This window comes from Chrysemys picta, chromosome 5 (assembly GCF_011386835.1).
Source record: "Chrysemys picta bellii isolate R12L10 chromosome 5, ASM1138683v2, whole genome shotgun sequence".
Lineage (NCBI taxonomy): Eukaryota > Metazoa > Chordata > Testudines > Emydidae > Chrysemys > Chrysemys picta.
Window position 1 is genome coordinate 6,601,707 of NC_088795.1, and position 24,135 is coordinate 6,625,841.

At 43.3% G+C, this 24,135-nt stretch overlaps 1 protein-coding gene across 50 annotated transcripts in view; it reads left to right on the plus strand.

The window, feature by feature from the left end:
• ADGRL3 (adhesion G protein-coupled receptor L3) overlaps positions 1 to 24,135 on the plus strand; it is an 820,109-nt gene that overhangs the window by 644,031 nt on the left and 151,943 nt on the right. For 46 of the 50 annotated variants that reach the window (XM_042860378.2, XM_065595838.1, XM_024100865.3 and 43 more), the window contains 4 exons: positions 14,298 to 14,481; positions 16,389 to 16,511; positions 20,803 to 21,011; positions 21,700 to 21,876. In XM_042860378.2, the coding sequence (XP_042716312.1) occupies positions 14,298 to 14,481; positions 16,389 to 16,511; positions 20,803 to 21,011; positions 21,700 to 21,876 (693 nt within the window). The remainder of the gene's footprint in view (positions 1 to 14,297; positions 14,482 to 16,388; positions 16,512 to 20,802; positions 21,012 to 21,699; positions 21,877 to 24,135) is intronic. The other 4 variants (XM_065595823.1, XM_065595836.1, XM_065595832.1 and 1 more) reach the window with 1 other exon arrangement.

Below are 24,135 nucleotides of genomic sequence, written 5' to 3' on the forward strand. Positions count from 1 at the left end.
TGTGTACTTGCAGTGCACGTGACAAGAGAGATGTTAACCTCCATTTATAGAGCGAGAAACAAATTAATGAGGATTCTCAAGTTCCTTATTTGGTCACTTAATTGGCTGTATGACAAAGAGCTCCGTGGTGTGAGTGTCAAACAACTTTTGGAGTCCTCTAATGATTTGTGCTTTGCTTGCCTCCTGATGCTGTTCTATGTGGCCTGTCAGGTTGGATATCCTTGTTAAAGTGGCTGGAATAAATTGGCTAGCAGTGTGCATACAATGTAGTATATTAACTATAGCAACAGGGAGTACTTTTAGCAGCTTTTCAAGAGATCTAGATGTTTGCCCATAAGCATCAAAGCGGCCCAAACTTTCATTTCATATAATTAAAAGGACATCTGCAAGTAGTTGGATTCGCAGCAGGATTTTGTGGGTTGGTACCCTTGGTTAAAACTCTGCGAACTTAATATATTTCACAGCTTGAGCAACCTGCACTTGATTTGTGTCAGGAAGAGAGAAAATACCCTGTGTGTTTCTGCTGTGCTGAGCCTATTGTTAGGAGAGAGCAGGAGCAAAGAAACAGACTTGAGTCTATCTTTGGAGTCTAACCTTCTCTGCATAAATATGGACAAGGAACATGAGTGCATACTTCTGCGACAGGGCAACATCTACACGCAGGATAGATGTCTCCTGGAGACATACTCGTGCTAACTCTCATGAGAGCTAGCACACTAAACACAGCAGTGTAGTCACAGGAGTCAGGGGCAGTGGCGGCAGGGGCTAGCCCCACTGCGTACGGACTCACAGGGTTTAGGCAGATGTGTACTAACCTGGGGTGCTGCTGCCCATCCTACTGCTGCTGCGCTATTAATATTAGCCCGCTAGCTCAAATGAGAGTTAACACGAGTCTACGGAAGCTGGGAATCCCAGACCTAGCTGATAGTGTTGGATGTAGCTTAAATAACTATAACTAAACTATACCATCTGGAAAAACGTCCACAAGTAATTATAGCAAAATTGAAATATGCTGTGTTATTATCTGGGATTTTGGTTGGAGTCGGCCCTTAAATCTGTTGACACTGGGAAAAGTCTCAAGACAAACTGCCATAGATGCTACTGGGAGATGTCGCTTTTATTTGGACAGTTGGAAGAATGCATGTCTCCGATTCCCTGGCAGTTCCCTCCAAGGATGTGGAAAATCTGTCAGAGAAACACATGTTGCGTGCAAGCATTTTCCTCTCTCTCTCTGCAGCTTTGCTTACTTCCCCTAAGTGAGGAGCTACCTGTTGTTTGTATGCTCTCAATTCCCAAATTAGAAGAACAGCAAATATAGGTGATTCATAAATGCAATCCTTAGAAAGCTATTCCACATGGAAGACCTTATGAGAGGAAATAGATCATATGTTATTTCCTTCTTCCTAGTCAATTCCTTAGAACCTTAGGGTACGTCTTCACTACCCGCCGTATTGGCAGGTAGCGATCGATTTATCGGGGATCGATATATCGCATCTCGTTAAGACGCGATATATCGATCCCCGAACGCACTCCCTGTCGACTCCAGAACTCCATCGGAGCGAGTGGCGGTCGCGGAGTCGACGGGGGAGCCGCAGCCGTCAATCCCGCGCCATGTGGATCCCAGCTAAGTCACTCTAAGATACTTCGACTTCAGCTACGCTATTCATGTAGCTGAAGTTGCGTATCTTAGATCGATCCCCCCCAACAGTGTAGACCAGCCCTTAGAACTGCTGATCTTAGAACATTCCTTTGAATGTGCTAACTGCAAAGCAAAAACCACAGTCTCCAATTTATAGCCTCCTTCTCTTTCATAGGTCTCCTACTTTTTAGTGATCTCCCATTAAAAGATTATTTGTAGTTCAAAGCCAAGCTTATGAAACTGAGGTGCCTAGAGCTAGGTCCCTAAATGCTTATTAAGGGCCTCAGCAAGTGTCCTGATTGCATCAAAAGCCCTCCCATTGACTTTAACGTCAGCTTGGAGCACTCAACACATCTGATAACCGGGCCACTTCTATTTCAATACTTAAATTATGGATTTTGGTGCCCAGACTAAATATGAGCATGTTAGTTTTAGTCATTAAGGGCCCATTAGGCCCTTAGGAAAATCACAGCTTAACATCAGGATATGTTCTCCTGTTGTTTTTCCCTTGAGAAAGATCACGCTTTTCCTAGACCCAAACTGCAGATCAACGTTGACGCCATCAATCACCAGTCACGTACTATAGCACTAAATGAAGACCAGTGCTTCATTCATAGACACACTTCTCAGACAGGTGTAGAGGGTGATGGGAGAAATTAGCTTCTACGTTTTAAGCATTTTTTAGAAAAACAATTAATCACTCTTCAACCAAACTCAGGCGAAGCGCCTGTTATGCCATTTTACCGCATATTTCACAGCTGGCCTCCCTTTGTGAAATTGTGTCTAGTGCAATACCTGTGGTTTGACTAAGGAAGAGCTTTAATCTGGATTTAAAAGAGTAATTTAGGAGGAAAGGAGTTGTGTGATAGTGAAGAGCCTTATCAGATAGATTAGATTTCTCCCACCGAGAAACAGAATGCAATGACATCATTTAACTAAAATGACATTTTTCTTGTTTAACAATAGCTAAAAGAATACTATGCTTGTCTATTTTAGATCTACTGTCCTAGCATAGGCTGATGACTGTTCCAGTTTGACTTGTGACCCTTTTATACAGATTACAATATTCTCTTCATTTGATATTCCAAAGGGGCCAGACGTTTCCTAAGCTGGTCTATTTCAGTGCATTCACCTTTCCAGTACCATGTCTCCTTGTGCACCCAGATCAGTGCTTTCAGTCTGCCCCCCTTATCTATGACGTCTATTCTACTCAAGCATCACAACATATATTCGTAGTTAATGGGAGTGCTCCTCCACTGATGGCACTCTTTATGCCCAGACACAATGATCACACAACTTCCAGCAGAGCTTTCTGGCCGTGTCATTGATCCTAGTTTTTGCTCATTTTATTTCGGGGGCTTGCAAATACTGATGTGTTTTGGTTTGCTTTAAGAAAAGGTATGTTTTTTCATTGTGTTTTTCAGAGCAATATATATGATAATTGGAAATAACACATAATAGAAATTTCATAAGCAAGAGATGAAATTCAATAAAGACAAGTGCAAAGCACTTCCCTTAGGAAGGAAAAAGCAAATGCACAACAACACAATGGGAAATAACTGGCTAGGAGGTAGTACTGCTGAAAAGGATCTGGGGGTGATAGTGGATCACAAAATGAATATGAGTCAACAATGTGATATAGCTACTAAAACGGCTAATAGCATTTTGGGGTTCATTAACAGGAGTGTTGTATGTAAGACACAAGAGGTAATTGTTCCTCTCTACTCAGCACTGTTGAGGCCTCAGCTGATTAACCGTGTCCGGTTGGGAACCACACTTTAGGAAAGCTGTGGACTACTTGGAGAGAGTCTAGAGAAGAGCAACAAAAATGGTTTAGATCAAAGGTTTAGAAAACATGACCTCTGAGGAAAGATTAAAAAACTGGGCTTGTTTAGTCTTGAGAAAGTCCCACCTGGCTATTTATCCTTAATCAATGAACACTACAAGAGCAGAAATGTGGGTTTGACTCACAGAGCATTGTTCTTCTCTCTGAATTCCTTGAAACATACCCAATTGTTGAGGTGGGTTTTCTTTGGAGAAGGAACTTTTTCCATTACCAGTATTTGCCAGATGTTGTTAAACTCGGGGGAGGGAGGGAGGGTTCTTCCAGCAATTTGCAACAGAGCATCAAGCTGCAAATAAAAAATGGGTTAATATTTATGTGCATGTTCCTAATGATAATAATTAATAATTAATGACCAGTGTGCCTCACAATAACACTGAGTGTCACCAATCAGATCAGGGCCCCATGATAGGCCCTCGACAAACGTGATGGGAGATAATTCCTGCTCTGAAGCACTTATCAGTGACACATACAAGTCAAACAAAAAGTGGAAGGGAAAACACACATGAGATGACTTTCCCAAAGTCACCAAGCAGGTCAGTGACACAGCCAAGAATAAAACCCAGGCTTCCTGAATCCCAGGCCAGTGGGCCGTGCGGCCTCCCACGGAGCAGAGAAACTCACCTCGCCTCCGTCTTTGTTGCTTGTGATCCCTCGAGGAAGAGAGAACGTTGTCTCCCATAGCTGCTGTGCTACCACAATACTCTACATTCACGATTAATACACAAAGAAACAAGGGCAAGTGCTGTTTGAGCAGCCGACCGTAATTGAACAACGTTGTAAAGCAGATTATTCACCCCCTTGCTGCAGTGTACTTTCCTCCTTGACCCAGCGGGCACAAGAAAGCGGAGAGATTCATTATCCTCCCTGGTCTCGCCATTTACTTAAAACAAGTATTGCTGCAAGACAAACCCATCGGTTGTTTCCTGTTTAATTTTGTTTTCATCCAAAGTAGCCCTGCATGCAGCTGATTCTGCTGCTGGTGGCCAGAGGAATCTAGACCTGGTTTTGAGCAGCTTAAACAAAGCGCCTTATCGTTTTAGAGCACAGTCCTTTCTTCCAAGAGGGTCGTGTCTCTTCGAACAAGGAGAGTAGCGTCTGAATGGACACCCTTTCTGGCTGATCGAGTCGGCAGTTGGATTGCATGCAACAGGAGGGCAGTGAAGGTTTAGTTGTGTGTTGTGCAGTACCCTGTATGCTCCCTGTAGAGCCACAGGTATTAGCCAGGGTTGCACAAAGATTTCTAAAGCAATACACAGTGATATTAATCCTCATGCATCTGTGATGGTGTAAAGTGGTGATGATGTGTATAGGAGCAGTGGGAAAGATGTCCAAGGCTAGACTGTGGTGTGTAGTCACAGCCCTGAGCAGGCACTGCAGAGGCTCACGTTCCTCGCTCAGCAGATACAATCCTTCCAGCAAGTTTAGAAGAGTATGCATTCTGCACCACCACCCGGGATGGGGTGGCACACTCCCCTGGCTGCAGCAGGAAAACTCTGCTGGCTGGTGCAGGAGGGCAAGGCAAGAACACACCATAGAATATCAGGGTTGGAAGGGACCTCAGGAGATATCTAGTCCAACCCCCTGCTCGAAGCAGGACCAATCCCCAGACAGATTTTTGCCCCAGATCCCTAAATGGCCCCCTCAAGGATTGAACTCACAAGCCTGGGTTTAACAGGCTGATGCTCAAACCACTGAGCTATTCCTTCCCCGATGCCTCCTCCTCACCTGCTTTGGGGTGGTGTGTGCCTTTGGGGTGCACTCCCTGTAATTCCCTGAGCCCCAGGAGTTCAACTGTCCCCGGCACAGAGGTGGGCTAGGCGTTCCTTGTGCCCATCGACTCCCTGGACCATGCCGAGCACAGGGGCCAGACGCAATCGAGCTCTCAATGAGGAGGGAAGCAGAGAGAGAGATTGTGTGCATGTGCGCACGGGTGTGTGTTTTTACACACAAAGTCCCTATGGCCCAACTTGTCCATGAGTACACTTTGATGAATCATTCTTTGTTTGCAGTGAGTTGTCTGGAGCTAGAGAATAAAATTATCCTTAGCTGAAATTGGTTTTGTTGTTCAGGACATAGTGGGTTAAATTTACCTTGTACAAGCTGGTAAGCTACAGATATAAATATGGCACTGAGGGCCAATTCTGTAGTCCTGACTCGGTCCTTAATGTTAAGCATGTGCTTAAGTGTTTTGCTGACTCAGACCTGCTGATCCTGCTGCCGTTGAAGCCACTCAGCATGTTTTTCTGAATAATGACTCAGCACAAACTGGGAAATATTCTCGGGGTTTGTCCCTAGGGGAAGGTACTTGGACCTCTAGAATAACTTAACAAGATCCAAAAACATTTTTAATTAAACAATGTGTGGGAATCTTTCCATTGGCTTGTGTGGGATTTGGAGATGGCCGTTACACTAGGGAACTGGTGGAATCATCTTGCATTATAGAGGTGTCAGGACCTATTGAAGCTATCCTAGGTTGTGTTTGCCTTGTTGCTTCCATTGTGGCCTGTCCTGCTGCTAGTTCCTGATTGGTTAATGCTGTAATGTGAGTTGTGTGATGTAATCCACGTTCAGCCAAGGGATGTAATTGCTAATAATATGAAAGAGCCTTGGAAACGTCGAAGTTCTGTATTGATAGATTTTCTAACCAGCAGGATCATAACAAGAGCAGTATATTAAAGCCCCAGTTCCACCGTCCGCACTCATGCAAAACTCCCAGGAAGTTAGGACTGCAACACAATTGTTGTTGGGTGTATATGATAGGAAGCTATCTGCATGATGTTTTCAGGTCTACCTTAAACGTATGCTCTTTTGCAAGAGAGGCCAGTTTGAAATGTCCTGTAGAATTGGAAGAGTCAAAAGAGGAATTCAGACCTGTTTCCCGTAGAGCCCCTCTGACACTCACCACTTTGGTTTGGACCAAGGTTTTATCATTCACAGATGAGACGATAGGAAGGATCCATCCCTTAGTAGTTGTGTTGGGTTTTTTTTCAATTTTTCAGCTGATGGCCTGCTCTCAAGAGGCTAAAATACATGTTTAAAGAGCTGAGAATTGTAGGAAAGCCACCAGTTTTCTGAGGTCAAGGTTGAAATGCGGTGGTACTGTGAGGCACACAATCTGCTCCCAGACTGCACTGTAACAGGACCGGGGTGAATGGATTTTACAGCCATCAGTGTTTTCCAATGTCAATTCCCAGTTAAAAGCAAGGATTTTGAGTGTAGAAAAGACATTTGTTTTCAAAATGCAAAGTTTAAAGCTTTGGTGGAGTGGTAGTAAGACTTATGTGGCACCAATATATATGCAGACTCCTAGATTTAAAACTGAATGACTGTCACTTAGCCAGAAACTCTCACTAGACATTTCTAAAAGGCAAGAAGATAAAAATAAACACACAAGCAAAATGCAATTTTACAGAACAAAGCAACTGTCACAAAGGAAATCAACAGGATATGTAAAAACAATCTTTTCGTAATGTATAATTACTGTAAAGCTCCTAATTAGTTGCCTGTTGACAATAATGTATTTTAATATTAATTTGTAATTTATGAAAAGGAAGAATTATATTTGGATGGATGGATTGATTGATTGTAATCCCAGGACAAAGCCAGGGAACAGTGAGTTTGCCCTTGTTTGGGAAAGATTTCTCCTCTATAATTTGTTGTTGTTGTTGTTACTATATGTATTCCAGCAGTGCCTAGGAGTCACAGACCAGGGCTCCCATTGTGTTAGGTGCTGTACAAATTCAGAACAAAGAGATGGTTCCTGCCCCAAGCAGTTTACAATCTCTGCATAAGAAAAGAGACAAGAGGTGGATACAGAGTGGGGAGCACAAGGAAACGAGACAATTGTCTTTGTCTCTGCATCAGTCACTGTCAGGGGTGACTGCAAGGTTACTGATATTTGCAAAGGTGCCTGGGTCGCAGCGACTTTCAGTGGCAGTTGTGCACCTGTCTGTCCTGGCCATTTTCCAAAATCCCAACCACACCTCTATGAACTTGACCTGACTCTACTGAAGTTAATGGGTTCTGTGTTAACTTCTATGGGAGCAGGAGCAGGATCTATATTTGTTGCACTTGGCCTCACATATAAAGATTTGCACCAAAGATAGTTCCCTCTATCATAGCTCTCCTCTGTCTGTGTTTACACTCCTGGTATATTAGTTATCTTATATACACCCCAGGAACCTCGGGTTTACTCAGTGCAGTGTTGTGGGCATGCAAAGATTGTGGGGGAGGCTGATCGTAGCTGTGGGAAGAACTGGATGAGACACCCACCTCCCCAAGTTCTGTTTTGTATGAGGACTCAGAAAAGGTATTTGGCCAATCCTGCTAATTTTTATACAGTTCTTATCAGATGAGCTGTATGGATTAGTGCTTAAAAGAGGATGTGGGGAGGGAAATGGAAACGGAAAATGTTTAACACTCAGAATAATAGTAGGGACCAGTGGGAGTTTTGGTTTGTTTATTCATTTAAAGGAGCCTACGGGAGTTAGGAACCCACATCCTTTTAATGGGAGTTGGGTGCCATGCTCTCTTAGGCACCTTTGAAAATCCCAGCCTTTATCAGGATCATCAGTGTCACTTGGGATACTCAACACCCCCCACCCCCTCCACAAACACCCCCACCTTGAGCCCATTTTCTATGTTTCAGTCCCTGTGTTGCGGCTCTCAGCCTTCTGGCTGAGGAGGGCTAGGAGTTGGCTGTCTGGGTCTGGAGCTTGGCAATGCTGCCCCCCCCTACCGTTGTGATGATTAGTTGTAAGGCACTCACTGTGTTTGGAGGAGCATTCTGCTTCTGCAGTTTTCCCTGCCCCTCAGGTTTGTCTACACAGCTGCTGGGAGCGTGCCTTCCTGACCAGGTCACTAAACTCATCCTAACTCTGCTTAAGCTAGATCACTAAAAATGACCATCTGGATGTTGCAGCGTGGATGGCAATCAAGGCTAGCCACTTGAGTACCGTCCTGCCTGACCCATTGGGTACCCGCTCAGGTGGCTACCTGGAGCTGCATCTACTCTACCATTTTTAGCACGCTAGCTTGAGCAGAGCTAAAGCGAGTCTGTCTGTTTGGGGTTGGGAGACTCAACTGCCATGTAGACATAGCCTGACTGACCAGGGGGCAAGACAGCTGGGGGCAGGAGTCAAATCTGTATAATCCATGTACGGTCCAGAACTCTCCTGTTAAGCTAAAAGCCCAGCCGTTGGATCAGTGCTTTGACTAGCACTGTCAATTGTTCTGGTTACCCATATTTGTTCCATTGTCCTCTTCCTGCAATCTCTAGCTCAGGAGAAGCTGTTCCTTTAACAGCTGTTTGGTTTCATTTAAACACCTACCTGGGCCCTCGTTCCAAACCCAAACATTTCATTAACGCTTAATCTCCACGGCCTTGCCTGCAATGCTATGCCATAATGAAGTGCTTTGCTCAACAATGTAGTGCTAGGAAGGTTAGGTTAATGCACTAGACTGGGTGAGGGAGTGCTTCTTTGGGAAAAACAATGGGCCAAATTCAACCCTGGTGTAACTCCTGTGCAGGCAGTTTTACTGGGTATTTTCAAATCTGCTTCAAAGCCCATTGAAGTCTGTGGGAATCTCTCTGTTGATTTTAATAAGTTTTGAATCAGATCCTAATTCATCGGTGATATACATGTGCTGGCGTCAGTGTAGCTATCCGATCTGATTGCTGACTCTGCAAGAGAGTTTGTGTAATATCCAGTTAATGTTCTGTCTTTCACAGATGTGCCCGCACACAAAAATTCAAATACACATGAGAAAAAAATTAGTTTTTTAAGAGCAGAATGTTTGTAGCAGATGTTGTACTACTACTAATGCAAGTATTTCAGCATGTTTCAAGTTTAGTCAAATATGCATTACTGACTAACCCAAACCCAGGAGCTAGAGCTGTAGTTAAGACTAATTCTTTCTACCATTCAAATATTTAAAAAAAATAAAATCCAACATGATGTTTTAGCAAAGATTTAAAGGGCCCATTAGTAGCGGGCTAGATAAAAGTAATGCAAATTGTGTTCTGCATAATAATGTTGAGGGTGGGTGTGGGGAATCATCATTTTCTGACTGTTGTGCCTAATTACTTTCCTTGAATATGGGATCTTTGCAAGAAAAACACAGCCACGTTGCATAGACATGCAAAGCAAAATGGGCACGGCTTTGATCACTCAAAAATAATAACACTTCTCTTTGCTCTTTTGGAAGACAAAGCTACCGATGTAAGCTACCAAAATGTATGAAACATTATTCAGATTGGGCTTTAAGATTTAAAAATACTGAAAAAAATACCTATCCCTGTGTAGTTTAATGAGTCTTTTTGACTGATAAATGTATCATGTTACTTTAGATTCAGTTGCCAAACTTCCAAAGTTTGTATTATTATTATTATTATTTATTTCATTTTAAAAAATAGTTTGAAAGTCTAGAAGCTAAATTTCTCGTTCGTGAACTCCAGACTGTTGTTGTTGTTGGTAGTCCATTGCTGACGATGATGATGATATTACCTCAGTTCTCATCTATGGCTACGCATATGACTCTGAAGACCGAACCTTTGGCTGTGTAGGAAGTCCTACACTGGGCATGCAAAGTCTGTATCGATGATGTTTGATGATGCAGCATTGTGGCGCCTTTCACATGCAGCCTGGAGATGATTACGTCGATCCCTCTCAAATCTGTTACGTTCTGATCTTGTCAGAGACCGTCAGTAAGCCCTGTTCTGAGTCATTTGCTCAAGTTCTTGGAGATTCATGCCAGCCCACTGGAGACTGCTCTTCAGGTTATCTTTGAAGCACTTATACGGACAACCCTTCTTTCTTTTTCCCTGCCTCTGCTCTCCATACAAGATCTGTTTTGGAAGAGGGTGGTCTTCCATTCTGATGACATGGCTAGTCCACGTAAATTGTGCTCTAAATTGCATTGCCTCAATGCTGGTTGTGTTTGCTTGCTCTCTCAAGGACCTTAATATTGGTCACTCTGTCTTGCCAGTGAATGCTCGTTATTAAACAGGGGGAGCACATGTGAAATTGTTCAGGCTGTTTAATGTGCCGTCTATGCAGAGTCCATGTCTCTGATCCATACAGAAGAGATGTTAGGACCACTGCACTGTAGATCTTCAATTTGGTGGTGAGATGAATGTTGTGTTGGTTAAGGACTTTTGTTTGGAGTTGGCCAAGAGCCTAGCTGGCATTACTAATTCTGGAGGCAATTTCCTTATCAAGGGAACCATTGCACAAGATGACGCTGCCCACATATTTGAACTGATCCACGTTTTTCAGCTGTGTGCCTTGGATGAAGATGGCTGGCACTAGAGCATTGGATTGAGGTGCTGGTTGGAACAAGACCTCTGTCTTCCTGAGACTGAGGGTGAGGGCAAAGAGCTGGGATGCTTCAGAAAACCTATCAACGATGACCTGAAGGTCGTCATGTCCATGGGTCATCAAGGCGCAGTCATCTGCAAAAAGTGCCTCAAAGAGAATTCTCCCCAGTGTCTTGGTCTTAGCATTGAGTCTTCAAAGATCCAAGAGGAAACCATTGAATTGGGAGTGGATGTATATCCCCTGATCCAAGTCCCTCGTGGCATGGCTGAGCACACTGGCAAAGAATAAATTGAACAGTACCGGAGCAAGTATGCTGCCTTGCTTCACTCCATTCGAAATTTTAAACGTGTCAGAAGAGTCACCACTGGAGAGCACTTGCACTGACATGGGGTCATGGAGCAGATGGATGATTTGTATGAACCTTCTTGGGCAGCCCAGTTTATATAGAATAGCCCATAGACCCTCTCTGTTGACCATATTAAAAGCTTTGGGCAAGTCGATGAAAACTGCATACAGGTCCATGTTCTGCTCTAAACATTTTTCCTGGGCATGCCTTACAAGAATCATGTCCATAGTACTATGACCTGATCTGAAACCACACTGTGCTTCTGGCAGATTCTCTTCATATGGTTTCAATGAGTCTTTTCAGTAGAATACAAGCTAATATTTTCCCTGCTGTACAGAGGAGAGAAATGCCTCTGTAATTTGCGCAGTCAGCTTTGCTGCCTTTGTTTTTGAACAGTGATACAATAATAGCATATTTAAAGTCTTATGGCATTTCTTCTTCCTCCCAAATGCTACTCAAGATGTCAAGGAACACCTCGATGGCCTTGGGGCCCACTACTTTATACAGTTCTGCTGGAATACCATCCTTTCTGGACACTCTGCCAGAGTTCAATTGTTTGATGGCTTTTATGACTTCTTCAACTGATGGAGGGAGGTCAAGTTCCTCTTTGATGGGTTTCTCAGGTAACTGATCAAGGACTCGCTGATCAACCCTTGATGGCCCAATGAGTAGACTATTGAAGTGTTCAACCCATCTCTATAATTCCTTCCCTGTCTTTGATGAGGGCTGTGCCATCTGCCAACTGCAGGAGCGTTGTGCCTGATGTAGATTATCTGTAGACTGCTTTGAGAGAGTCAAAGAACATCTTTGCGTGGTTCGTATCCGTGTAATGCTGAACTTCTGCAACTTCTATCCATACTGTAAAAGCTGGGCTCGGGGTCTGGAATGTAAATGCTTGACACTAAGAAATAGATTTTGGTGCTGGAAAATCAACATGTCTGGATAGTATGGGTATAATTCTGACTCCATTAAAATAATCGAGAATTTCGCCATTGATTTCAATGGGACAAGAGGTTCACCGTCGTTTGTAAGTGGGGTGTAGGACAATGTCTCTTGAACGTTTCTGGCCTGATGTTCAAAAGCTTCAGTCAACTATAAAAGGAGGTCCTGGGTGCTCAGCATTTCTGAAAGTCAAGCCATTAATCTCAAGGGGAAATGAGAAATATGGATTTCTGTGATATACTTTCTAAATGGCAGTGCAGGATAATGGGGTTCTGTGAAAGAAAAGGGTCAACCAATCCTCTGCTGATGATAGTGACTGGTGACACCAGAATGCACTATGGACCCAAAGTGGTTATTAATATAATTGCATTATCTCATTAAAAGTGTCATTAGGATGTATCCTCCTTCAAAACCCTCCTTAAAACTCTCCTTCGCCGTGAACACTACAACAACTTTGACAATAGTTAGGTAGCTGGTGTGTTGAGAGCACAGCCTATCATATTGACCAGTAGTGTCTCATTGTTTCCTTGTACTCCCCCTTCTCTGTGTATCTGTCTGTTGTCTCTTGTCTTACACTTATATTGTCAGCTCCTTGGGGCAGGGACTGTCTTTTTGTTCTGTTTGTAAGGCTCCCAGCACCGTGGGGTCCTGGGCCATGATATGATAAATAAATAATAATCAAAACTGCTTAGTCCCCAGGACTGGAACATCTTGAGGTCTTTGCTTTTCCCTGGGCTTTACTGCAAGCTAATCATGTATGGAGCAATTCACCATAGCCGTGCATTGTCTGTTTTTTTGTCCCAGTGCAAAATGGATGTGAAAGGATATCACTTGATCAGGTAGTATTTTATCCTACCTCTGCACAGGTGGACGTGACTGCAGAAGGGGCAGGGCAGTGGTGAATCCGGCCTCTATTGCCACATCCTTCTGGTCACGTCATTTTAGTCCCGGGGCTCTAGATCACTTCCTAGAAAAAAGACCGTGCCATATCTCTTTGATAAGTCATGTTGTAAACCTAGGTGGGGAAAAAAAAAAGACCCAGCAAAGACCTCTGAGTGGTGAGCTCCTTGGGGCTGCAAATTGCCGAAGTCACACAGGGTTGTCCTTGCCGCATAGAATAGCAGTAGATGTGGGTTTGATGGAAAAACATCAAGAAAGGCAACTTCATCTCAAAAGGCAAATTAGTTGCTGGTATTAATTGGCAGTGGAGGTGTTTCATTATGAGGCAGGATTTTTTAGCAGCTAGTAACTAGTAACCATGAAAACACTAACCAGCAGAAGAAAACATTCGCTGTTTTCTTTTTCTCCCCACAAGCAGTGAATTTTGCTAGCCAGTGCTCTGCTGGTTCCCATTTAAAAACATGCGAACTACACGCACCTTGGGCTAGCCGTGGTTAGCAACTGAGCTGCTGTTTTTAGTCAAGTGAAATCTTCACAATCAATAGGGGCTGAGGACTGTAATTTATGAACCACAAGAATTGCTCAGTTTAGTTTTCAGCCTAACGTGCATCCAGATTAATCCTTGGGAAGTTCACAATGGGAGGGCTCTGTTTTACTTTGCAACCTAGGGCACAATGTACACGGCAGGAAGGATATAAGTTGTTACTACAGTGAAGACTGTTTACTGACTGGAAAGATTTGAAATGTGATGCCCTATGTAAACCTCTAACAGCACCTGCCGTGCCTTTGGATGCAGGCACACCTGAGAATTATAGTACCATGGCCCCACTACTTACGATAGAGAGCAGCACAGAGGTGGTGGTGATGGTGTGTTTTTAGAAACAGTAGCTCTGGTATGCATTAGACACTCTTCATGTTGGATAAGCAATGTGGGCTGTGGAGCTAACTCTCCCCTTATCAGGAACAGATCTGTTTGCTGTCCTGGGTCTAAGTCTTAATTCTGGATCCAGTAGACACTGTAACTACCAGCATCCTGCTTCACAGGGATGCGTGGTTTCCTTTGTGTGTGTTCAGAGAAAAAAAATTCTCACTTGCTCTGAATTCAAAGCTATTGATGAGAAGAACCTTTTTGCTGACATTCCCTGGCCAAAGGGAAAAATAATGGGTAGCTCTACTGTAGATTGCCCGCAGGGGTGAGGAGATGGGACAGTACTCTGCTTACCTAGTCAGATGAATTTGTAGATAGCTTGACAGCTCATGCAAACTCACTGGAGCCCTTTCTCACTCTGCTTTTCTTCTTTGCAGGCTATGGTCGAGACAGTTAATAACCTCCTGCAGCCGCAGGCTCTGAACGCATGGAGAGACCTGACCGCGAGTGACCAGCTGCGTGCAGCCACCATGTTGCTGGACACAGTGGAGGAAAGTGCCTTTGTGCTGGCCGATAACCTCCTGAAGTCGGACATTGTCAGGGAGAACACTGACAATATCCGTAAGTGACCGGAGCTATTGGAAACACCAAAGGTGGCCAGGGAGAGGAAGAGAGATGGAAACAGGCTTGGAATCCTGGGTGAAGCCCCGGTCCCATTCATGCCAATGGGGGACCAGGATTTCACCCTCTAGCTCTAATGTAGTACAGCTCACTTCATCTGAATTAAATTCAACCTCTCTTTCTCCATACGTGTTAAATAGATGACTCTTCCTTTCCTGTTTGAGTGTCCCTCTGTCACCAACAACTGTGGAGTAAAGCATGGGGGTTGAATGGTGTTGTCTGCTTCCCCTTGGGTGCGACTTTCAAAACCTTCCCTTCAGTAATGTGGATTCTTCCCTCTAGCTCTTTACTAATGGTAAAATCTAGGAGTTGCAGGCACTCAGCACTTTCTCAAGATTTGGCCCTATCAGAGGGATCCAGCCATGAATAAATTAGTTGAATTTTTGTGTGTGGTATAACTGAATTGATGGCCCATAGACAAGGCTTCCCTTTTAGCCAGTAGGATTTAAAGATGTCAGTTTTGTAAGCAGTGGGAGAACCATAGCTGGATGGACAGATTCGGCAGTGAAACCCATTGATAGTGAACTCTGGTATAGCCGGATTCCATTGATAGTGAACTCTGGTATGGCAGGACTCCATTGATAGTGAACCCTAGTATGGCGGGACTCCATTGATAGTGAACTCTGGTATGGCAGGACTCCATTGATAGTGAACCCTAGTATGGCGGGACTCCATTGATAGTGAACTCTGGTATAACCAGACTCCATTGAGAGTAAACTCTTATCTAGTGATTTATAGTGAAACAGAATGAAAGTTGCTGATTCAGTGCACTGCCCTGGAGAAATTACATTTCAGCAGGTACAGAACCCCTCTTTACAGCCAAAGCCTCAAGTCCTTCCCAAACAAAACTCCCTTTATTGTTATGAGTCATTATTTGCTAGGCTTCTGTGATGGCTGCATAACATTAAAGGACAGTCCCTAGGATCTTAGAAATTTGGCTGACTAAGGTCTGAGTAAGAATTGCAGGTTTTAAGTCCTAGTCACCCTATTCTGTGGGGGAAAATACTTTATAAGTGCTTTTGCTGAGTCTACATGTGTGTGGTTAGGTGTATTATGATTTATCTATTACTTGTGTTTCACTGGTGCCTACATGCCTGGGGCCCACTGGGCTATATGTACAAACATAACAAAGAGACGGACCTGCCCTAAAGAGCACGGACTACGTTTTTCAAAAGAGCTAATGGAGTTAGGCACCCAACTCCCATTGCATTTCAGTGGGACTTGGACACTTACATCCCTCTCTTTTGGAAATCCCAGCCATAATCTGCATCTGTTATATCAGCGAGAGCACCAGCTGACAAGGAGATGGTTCTTGATCTTACTTAATACAAATATAGTCAATTGAATTCAAGTTTTTGTCTTTATTTAACTGAGGGTTGTTTTTAATTAAAAAACAAGCGAGATGGACAATGCCAGGCCTCCAGCAGTGCTCACGTAAAATGAGAACAGCCTTTCTTTTCATTTCTTTGAATGCAGATGCCGAGTGTCGATAAAATCTACAGAATGTACCAAGAGCCAGTGGCAAACTACCAACACTTTCAGATGTTCATGTTAATTGTTGTCTTTAATATTCTTGGGTGCTTGTTTACATGAACTGGTTGTCTTTGTCTACTACAGAGACTACATTTTATTTGCTATTTTTTTTAAATTATGTTTAAACCTTCTTCGGGGAAGAAATAAGCAGCAGTCCAAGGCAGAGTCTAGCATGAAACACTGTACGTGGATTCTAGTGTTTGTATTTTCTTTGGAAAACAGTTTTGTAACTTAGCTGTATATCATTATTTTGAAATAGTGACTTTTCCCCCTCTGTGTTACAATTCAGTAGCTCACTTCTCTCTTGCTAACAGAACTGGAAGTTGCAAGGCTAAGCACCGATGGGAATTTGGAAGACCTGAAATTTCCACAGAACTTGGGCCACGGAAGCGCCATCCAGCTGTCGGCAAATACATTGAAACAAAATGGTCGCAATGGTGGGTGCTGAATTTTGAGGCCTTTCACACCTTTTGATTTGGGTCACCAATGGGTTACCTTTAAAAGTAGCCTGTAAAGTATAGAATAAGTAATAAATAACGGTTATAAGCATGTTGCAGACATGAGCCGTAGAAGTTGTAGTCGTTATAAGCACATCTGTTGAAGGTATTATAGATAGTTATAGTATCAGTAAAAGGTGTTATTGATGATGATTGATTGCAGTAGCACCTAGGAGCCCTAGTCATGGACCAAGACCGCATGGTGCTAGGTGCTGTACAAACTCAGGTCAAAAAGACAGTCCCTGCTCCAAAGAGCTTGTAGTGTAAGTAGAGCTATAGCAAACTCTTTTTGTTTTGCGTTTGTACAGTCCCTGGTCCATGACTAGGACTTCAGGCATTCTGATAATACAAATAAATAAACTATACTCGCAACAGTAATACGTAACCTATTGACCTGTTGGATTCTATAACAAGTGATTAACTGTTTATTACAATATCTATTAAGCATTTGTTAACTCTATATAAACCCTTCATGAATATACCCTTGATATGAAGTGTGACCTTAACTTACTTTGCTGAGATGCACATTTTTAAATCCCCTTTCTCTCCTGGCTCTATCTGAGGAAGGCAAGAAGCCTACAAATCCAGATCCAATTTTTCTGAGGGTACATGCACATAGGAAGCAGCACCAAGTCTCAGAGCCCGGGTCTACAAACTCCAGCTTGTGAGGCTCATACTATATGGCGCTAAAAATAACTGTGCTGACACTCAGACAAGAGCTTAGGCGTTAAGCCCACCCCTTGCCCTCAGACCCTGAGCCGGAACAGCTACATAGCCATTTTTAGCACTGTAGGACTCGAGTCTGTAGACCCAGGCTCTGAGAGTCGTTGCTGTGAGTTGCTACTTGCCATACAGACGTACCCTTAGCGGCCAGTCAGGCCTTACCACATCACCAGAGACTCAACACTACATCTGTGGGTTTGAATTGCATGCAGAGATCTAGTGATTCATTCTGCAGCCCTCAGATTTGTTTCCCCTGCTTAGAAGCAATACCAGCAATCCTTTGCTGCAGGAGAAACAGGAGTGCCTCATGCACAAAACAGATCAAGCCTGTCTAGTAGCACTGCACTTGCGTGGGTATATTGATAATCAGTCATTTGGAGTTCTTTCATAAGGTGCCGTGTAAATCTTGCTTTAGTGCATATGGATTAATGTTAAAATAGTAACTACATTTTCCTCCCAACTCTGTGATGTCCTAATACCTTACAGATCTTTTCCATTCCTTTGACTGGAGCTTCTAAAATAGTCAATTTTATTTATTTCTTTTTTACTTTTGAGCATCTATAAAACCTGTGGTGCACCAGACATGTTTAATATTAATTAACTCTCCCATGCCCTTGACTGCATGCTAAATCAACTGATTGGAAATCTCTCTTACTGCCAAGTGACTGTCAATCTTTGCAAGTGTCAAGGCTCTGTAAATGTGCCCTGGTTTCGTAAATCACGCTGCAAGTGGGCCAATGGGGAATGAAACTGAGCCTCAGAGGTTCGTTAGCATCTGTGGCCTATGGTGAGAAACGTACATAGGATAAAAGACGTATTTGAAAAACTGTTTTGAAGTACTGCACTGTACTAATATTTGAAAGATGGCGGGGGGGGGGGGGGAGGGAAGCCCAGTAAACGATAACCACGCGAAAAGCCAACACACCAAAAAAGTTCTGAATCTAAATCCTCAGTATCTCGATCTCTAAAGCTTACGAGTCTCTTGATAGGCTATAAATTAAAGATGATGTTAGATGGGAACGGTCTTGAAGCTGCCAAGTCGTTCATTTCTAGTTCAGTCATTTGAGCAGAAACATTTGTGGATCTATCTGTATAGATCCACTGTAGCCCAAACCGTGAAGTGCCAGGCTGTGTTTGTACTATGGGGCTTGACAAATTTCTGTTTATGAGATCCATTAAAGTAAAGACTCTGCTCATTTATTTTATTGTTCTGTAATGAGTGTGTATTCTGTGGGGGTTGCTTTTAAACATTAGCTTGCATGTGTGTTTGTAAATGCGACAGTACTTTGATCATTGCAAACTAGGCAAAATATAAAGCCATAGGATAATATAAAGCTAGGTAAGCGAGGTTAAACTATTAAGAATCCTGAAGACGTTGAGCCTTGGTCTGGATTTATCCCCGAAATTGCAGGATGAAAAGAGAATATTTAATTGGGTGAAATCCTGGGCTTATTGAAGTCAATGGCCGAACTTCAATGGACTTCAGTGGGGCTAGTATTTCACCATGTGTGGTTGGACTTTAGAAATCTGTAGGGAAAGAGAAACTCTTTGTAAAAGCTTTGGAAGACAGAGGAGAAATCCGCATTACATGCTGCTAAGTCTGATGACCAGAATAGACTTGGACTCAGATGTTACAGCCCAGGACTGTGATAACATTTTCTATTCTTTCACTAGACCAGATTTTCTCTTTAAACGACTTGGCATTTTTCCCGCTGGCAGACAGGAGTAGCTCCAAAAAGTCAAAATGGCATTGGGCTTTGCTGTTGGGAAGACAGTGATCACTGTTGAGAAGGGTCGTTGATACCACCAGCTGATTTACCCTATGTGGCAGATATATCCGAATTCTGTCTGCCTTTGTTAGCTCCACTTTGGAAGTGGTAACAAAGGATTCACCAAAAGACCAGATCCTTATCTGGTGTCAATCAATATAGTTCTGTTGTTGTCAAGGGAAGTGCCTCAGTTTACCCCCGCTGAGGATCTGGCCTAAAGCTATGAAATAAATTTGGAAGCAGTAATATCAATCTCTCATATTTAGGCACTTCTGTTCACCCTGAAGTCTCCCCAGAACACAGGACATTGGAAAAATCACTAGACAATTAATATAGAAAGGGCATTTCAATTTTTGTAAAGTTTACTTTAGTTACAGAAAATAATCTTCAAATAAGATCACCATATTGTATCGCCATTTCAGGGCTACCTACCTTCTCCTCTGGCACAGGTGCAAATACATTGACCTCGTTGTCGTTACTGCATGGCCTAGTGGACAGATCACTGGTCAGGGGCGTAGGGCACCTGGATTTTAGTCTTGGCTCTTCCCGACCTTTAAAATGTGAAGAATGATACTGACCTGCTTTGTGAGGTGCTTGGAGATCTACTGGTGAAAAATGCTGTAGAAGTGCTAGGCAGTATTGTCCCACTGGGGAATTTCCCCTCAAGTCGTCAATCAGACTCTGTTCCCCTTGGCAATTGCCATCCTCACATTATTAGGGTATTGTGATAGTCTGCCTTGAAATCCCGCAAGCTGGGAAATGTACCGTCATAGCTGCCCAATCCAGTAGTGGAAAGACTTTTTTTTAAATAATACTAATAATTATAAAGGAAAACGAACTCACTGCCTTCCTTATTTTAAGATCTTTGCAATGATGGGCCAAAAAAGCAGTAAAGAGGATTGCTTCAGTTAGAAACCAATTTGCTGGTAGTGTGGGTTTTATGGAATAACTCTAGCAATGGAATTAAATGGAAAGGGAGAAAACCTGTTGAAAAAATGTGTTTAGTTATAACTAACATTTCACAATTTTTCTCTTTTGTTGCTGATTGTTTATGGGTAATTTCTGACCCACTCCCGCCCCCCGTTGTCCCTCACCCTACAGTCTTGAATGGAAATACTATTAGGTTGTTCAACAAGTTGCTCTCTGTGGCTTAGATTGTCACTTTACAGTGTGTCCCAAGGATGAAAGTGGCACTGCCCAAGGAGCAGAGCAGACAACAAAGGGTCATTTCTAGACACCCAACTCCTCACTGCTCCTTCTTGCTATGAGAGGAGTAAGCTACTTCACCTCTTTTCCATGGAGCCGGTTATTCCCACGTGTCCCATAAGCTGCAGTCCCTCCCAATTCCCCATCTCCCTTCAGTTTCTTCCTGCCCACTTGCTCACAGAGAGAAGTATCGGATAAGCAGCTCTCCCTTCCTTGGACAACTTGATGGACCACGTGGAGTTCTGGTATTTGCAGTGACAGTGGGAGTTGAGTTTTCTGTGCCAGGCCTCAATGCTTTTAACTCCTGACTTCTGTTGCATTCACAGAGCGAGCCAATGGTACATTATCTCTTTAGCAACACAGGCTGGACTGTTCCCAAAGTGCACACACCCAGCTCTTTGTTTCGGCAGAGTAGACAAGATGGAGGAAGTCATAGCTAACCGAACGCTTTGCTTGGAAGGGACAGTTGTTATCTCTAACACAACTTTTGGGCTGGACTGGTCTGATCTCTAACTCCTCTCTGCACTTTGTAGGTGAAATCAGGGTGGCTTTTGTGCTGTATAACAACCTGGGTCACTATCTCTCCACGGAGAACGCCAGCATGAAGTTGGGAACAGAGGCCATGTCAACCAATCACTCCGTCATAGTCAACTCCCCTGTCATTACCGCAGCAATAAACAAAGAGTTCAGCAATAAGGTTTATCTAGCTGATCCTGTGGTGTTTACAGTCAAGCACATCAAGGTACGGGAGCGTGGGGGCATCAGGAAACCACACATTTAAAGAGATTTTAATTTTATTTCTAAAGCTAATGCAGCAAAAGTTCTCAAGTTTGGCCACCTGAAGCACTCAGTAGCCTTGGATTAAATTTTGAATTATGTGTTTGTTACTTTGTGCCTAATGTTTTATAGATAATGTCTCTTTTACATTGTACTAATCAGGGTCTCCGTTGTGTAGAAGCCCCATCATTCAATTGCTAACTCATGTCACTCCATAATTAAAAGCTACCAATATATTAAAATGGTCCAAAATATTATTTTATCATGGTGGCAGGGGATATTAGAGGGAACAGGATTTCAGTGAAAGAGGACAGTTAGCCCTCCATTAGCCAAGTACTGTAATTGCAAAAGTTGATTGCTTAAAGAAATTAATTTCTCTGCTCTGCAATGCAAATGAAGCAATCTGGTTCTGAAGAGTTAAATTTAGTCTGTGGCTGAAATTAATCAAGAACAAAGAACTAAGTTGGCAGTAACAAAGAGAGCAGCAACAATCTAACTTTCTCTGGCATGTACAATACTTGACATATAAACTGTTGCTGATTGTTTATATGAAATGAAAGGGTAAGAGTTACAAACTCTGGGGAAAGAGAGTGCATTTAGAAATCTCAGAAGCCATTAGAATTTTTATTGCATTTATTCATTTCTTTCTGCAGCAGTCAGAAGAAATTTTCAACCCTAACTGTTCATTCTGGAACTATTCAAAACACACAATGACAGGGTATTGGTCGAAACAGGGGTGTCGGCTCCTGACCACAAACAAGACGCACACCACATGTTCCTGTAATCACCTCACCAACTTTGCAGTCTTGATGGCACATGTGGAAGTCAAGGTAGGCACTGGAAATCTCGGAGCTGCGTGATTAATACAATATTGCTTTGTTGCTGGGAAGAGAGAAACATTCGGTGAGGTCGCTGTCTGAAGGCGATTCCAATCACCGAATCTGTCACTCTGCCCGGGTTGTTTGTATGTCACGCCGATTAACTTCAGCACAAGTATCCCAGGGCTGTGGCTGGCCCATAGTGTGACCAGCTGCCAAATGAGATGAAGAACAGGGAGCAGTGAACTTCAAAAGGCTGGCTGTGGGTGCTGCATCCAAACCCATGACGACAGAGAGCTCAATGCTGCAGTCTTTGCTCATGTGGGGTCTGACTGTGCCCTGGAGACCCAGCTCAGCAGTGTGGCTGGTGGGGAGTAGCAGGAGGGATCTGCCTTGCTGGGGCTTCCTGGATCCTAAAGATCCCTGTGATGCTGACAACGCTCTTTGGGGTGTGTGGCTTACTGCCCCCTATGCAGCCAGTCAGCACCTCGGGGCAGAACTATGCCTCTCTCCCTTGCCCGGTGCCAGCCCGGGTGCGCCGGTAAGTCACTGCTTGGAATTCTGCCTGCCTCTGTTTCAGGCTGCGCAAGGAAGGGGAAGTTCCTTTCACCCTCCTTGCCACATGGCACACTCCTGTTAGGGCCAGGTGGTCCACGGTTAGCCCCATTGACTTCAGTGGAGTCACTTGCTTTGAGCCGTATGGCGTAACCCTTACTCACGCCAATAGGACTTTTACTCACGTGAATCATCCCGTTGATGGTAGAACTACCTGTGTCAGTAACTGCTCCTCAGTGTGCTCACGGCTTGTAAGGTGGAGACGTCCGCTTAGGTTTGATGCACGCACAGGCGAAAGGTTGAGTTGGTTCTTACATTATCTGAACAGGTTTGCCCATCTGTACTGGAGATGGGTACTCTGGAGAGAAGGACTAGGTGTGCTTTTTCTAACATTGTAGCTGAGCTTGTAAAACAAGTTATTAGCCCAGTTTAATTACTATTCTTTAAAAGGGAGTACCTCATTTTAGTCTCTCTCTATATGGATAAATGAATCAAGGTTCAAAGATCATTTTAGAGAAAAATCCAGTTTTGGTCTTTGTTTTGCTTCTTGTGACTAAACATTTGCTCGTATTTTTTTAAACACATACATTCTGCAAGCTATAGGCAGGACAATGATACATTTAGTAGGCCTGTATTGAACAATACAGCTTCATTTTCAAGTCTGCTGCAATGCATGTGCAGTAGCTACTTTTCACAACAGTTGTATTGAGCCACCAGCCCATAGTGATAATGTTACGATCGAATGGCACCGGTTCCTCTGATACTGAATACTGTCCAAGTGACTAATGGATCCGGTGTGTTGCCAATGTAATGTATGAATCATAATGACGGCATTGACATTGTATTGGGTCTTAAGGAGTTTGTCACATCAAACAATGACATTGGTGTTGTTGTTTTTTTTTCTCTTTTTTTCAATGGTGGTATCTTTTATATTAACTAATCATTGCAATGCTATTTTGTATTGAGCATATTAGGCCATGTTTCTGCAATTAGGTGTATAGGGAGTCCCATTGGCTTCAGTGGAGCTCTGCATGAATGCCGGGTTCTGTCTACACAGATCCAGTTGCAGGGCTAGGGCTCTGTTTTGCATACAGCATCTTCCATACAAACTCTACGAAGACAGTCAGATAATTCAGAGCAGTTCAGAGCTGCTGCTGTAACTACGGAGATGTAACCGCAAATGCTGTTATGGTATCCAAGGAACTTCTGAATATTTTTCCAACATTGCTCCTTTGTCTGCTTTTGTTTTTATGATTTTTCTAAAGAGAATTTAAAAGCACTGCATTCAAATATGCATTAAGGCTCTCTTCTGAATGACAGAAGCGATGCAAAATTGAAACGAGGAACCGGCAGCTCTATTAACAGTCATGTAGCACACTTGTTGCGCCAGGGTGCAACTGGGCAGAGCTGGATAGGTTGAGGATAAATGGGGAGAGAGTGCTGCCAGTTACACGGATAAAGTTCCCATTGGCTTCCATGGGACTTGCTGCTATGCAATGAAGAGCAGAATTTGGCTTTACGTGACTTCAGTGACTGCCTGGGATTGGCCAGCTAAAGGCAAATCGAAGGTCTGTATTTAGCTTGAAGAAGCGAATATTCAATACAAATGTTTTACAAATGAACGCAGTTCTGCTGATCAAGCTTAGTTTTTTTGTAGACTGTCCGGAATTATTTGGATTTACCAAAAGCGTGTGTGTTTGTCTGGTTGTCACCTGT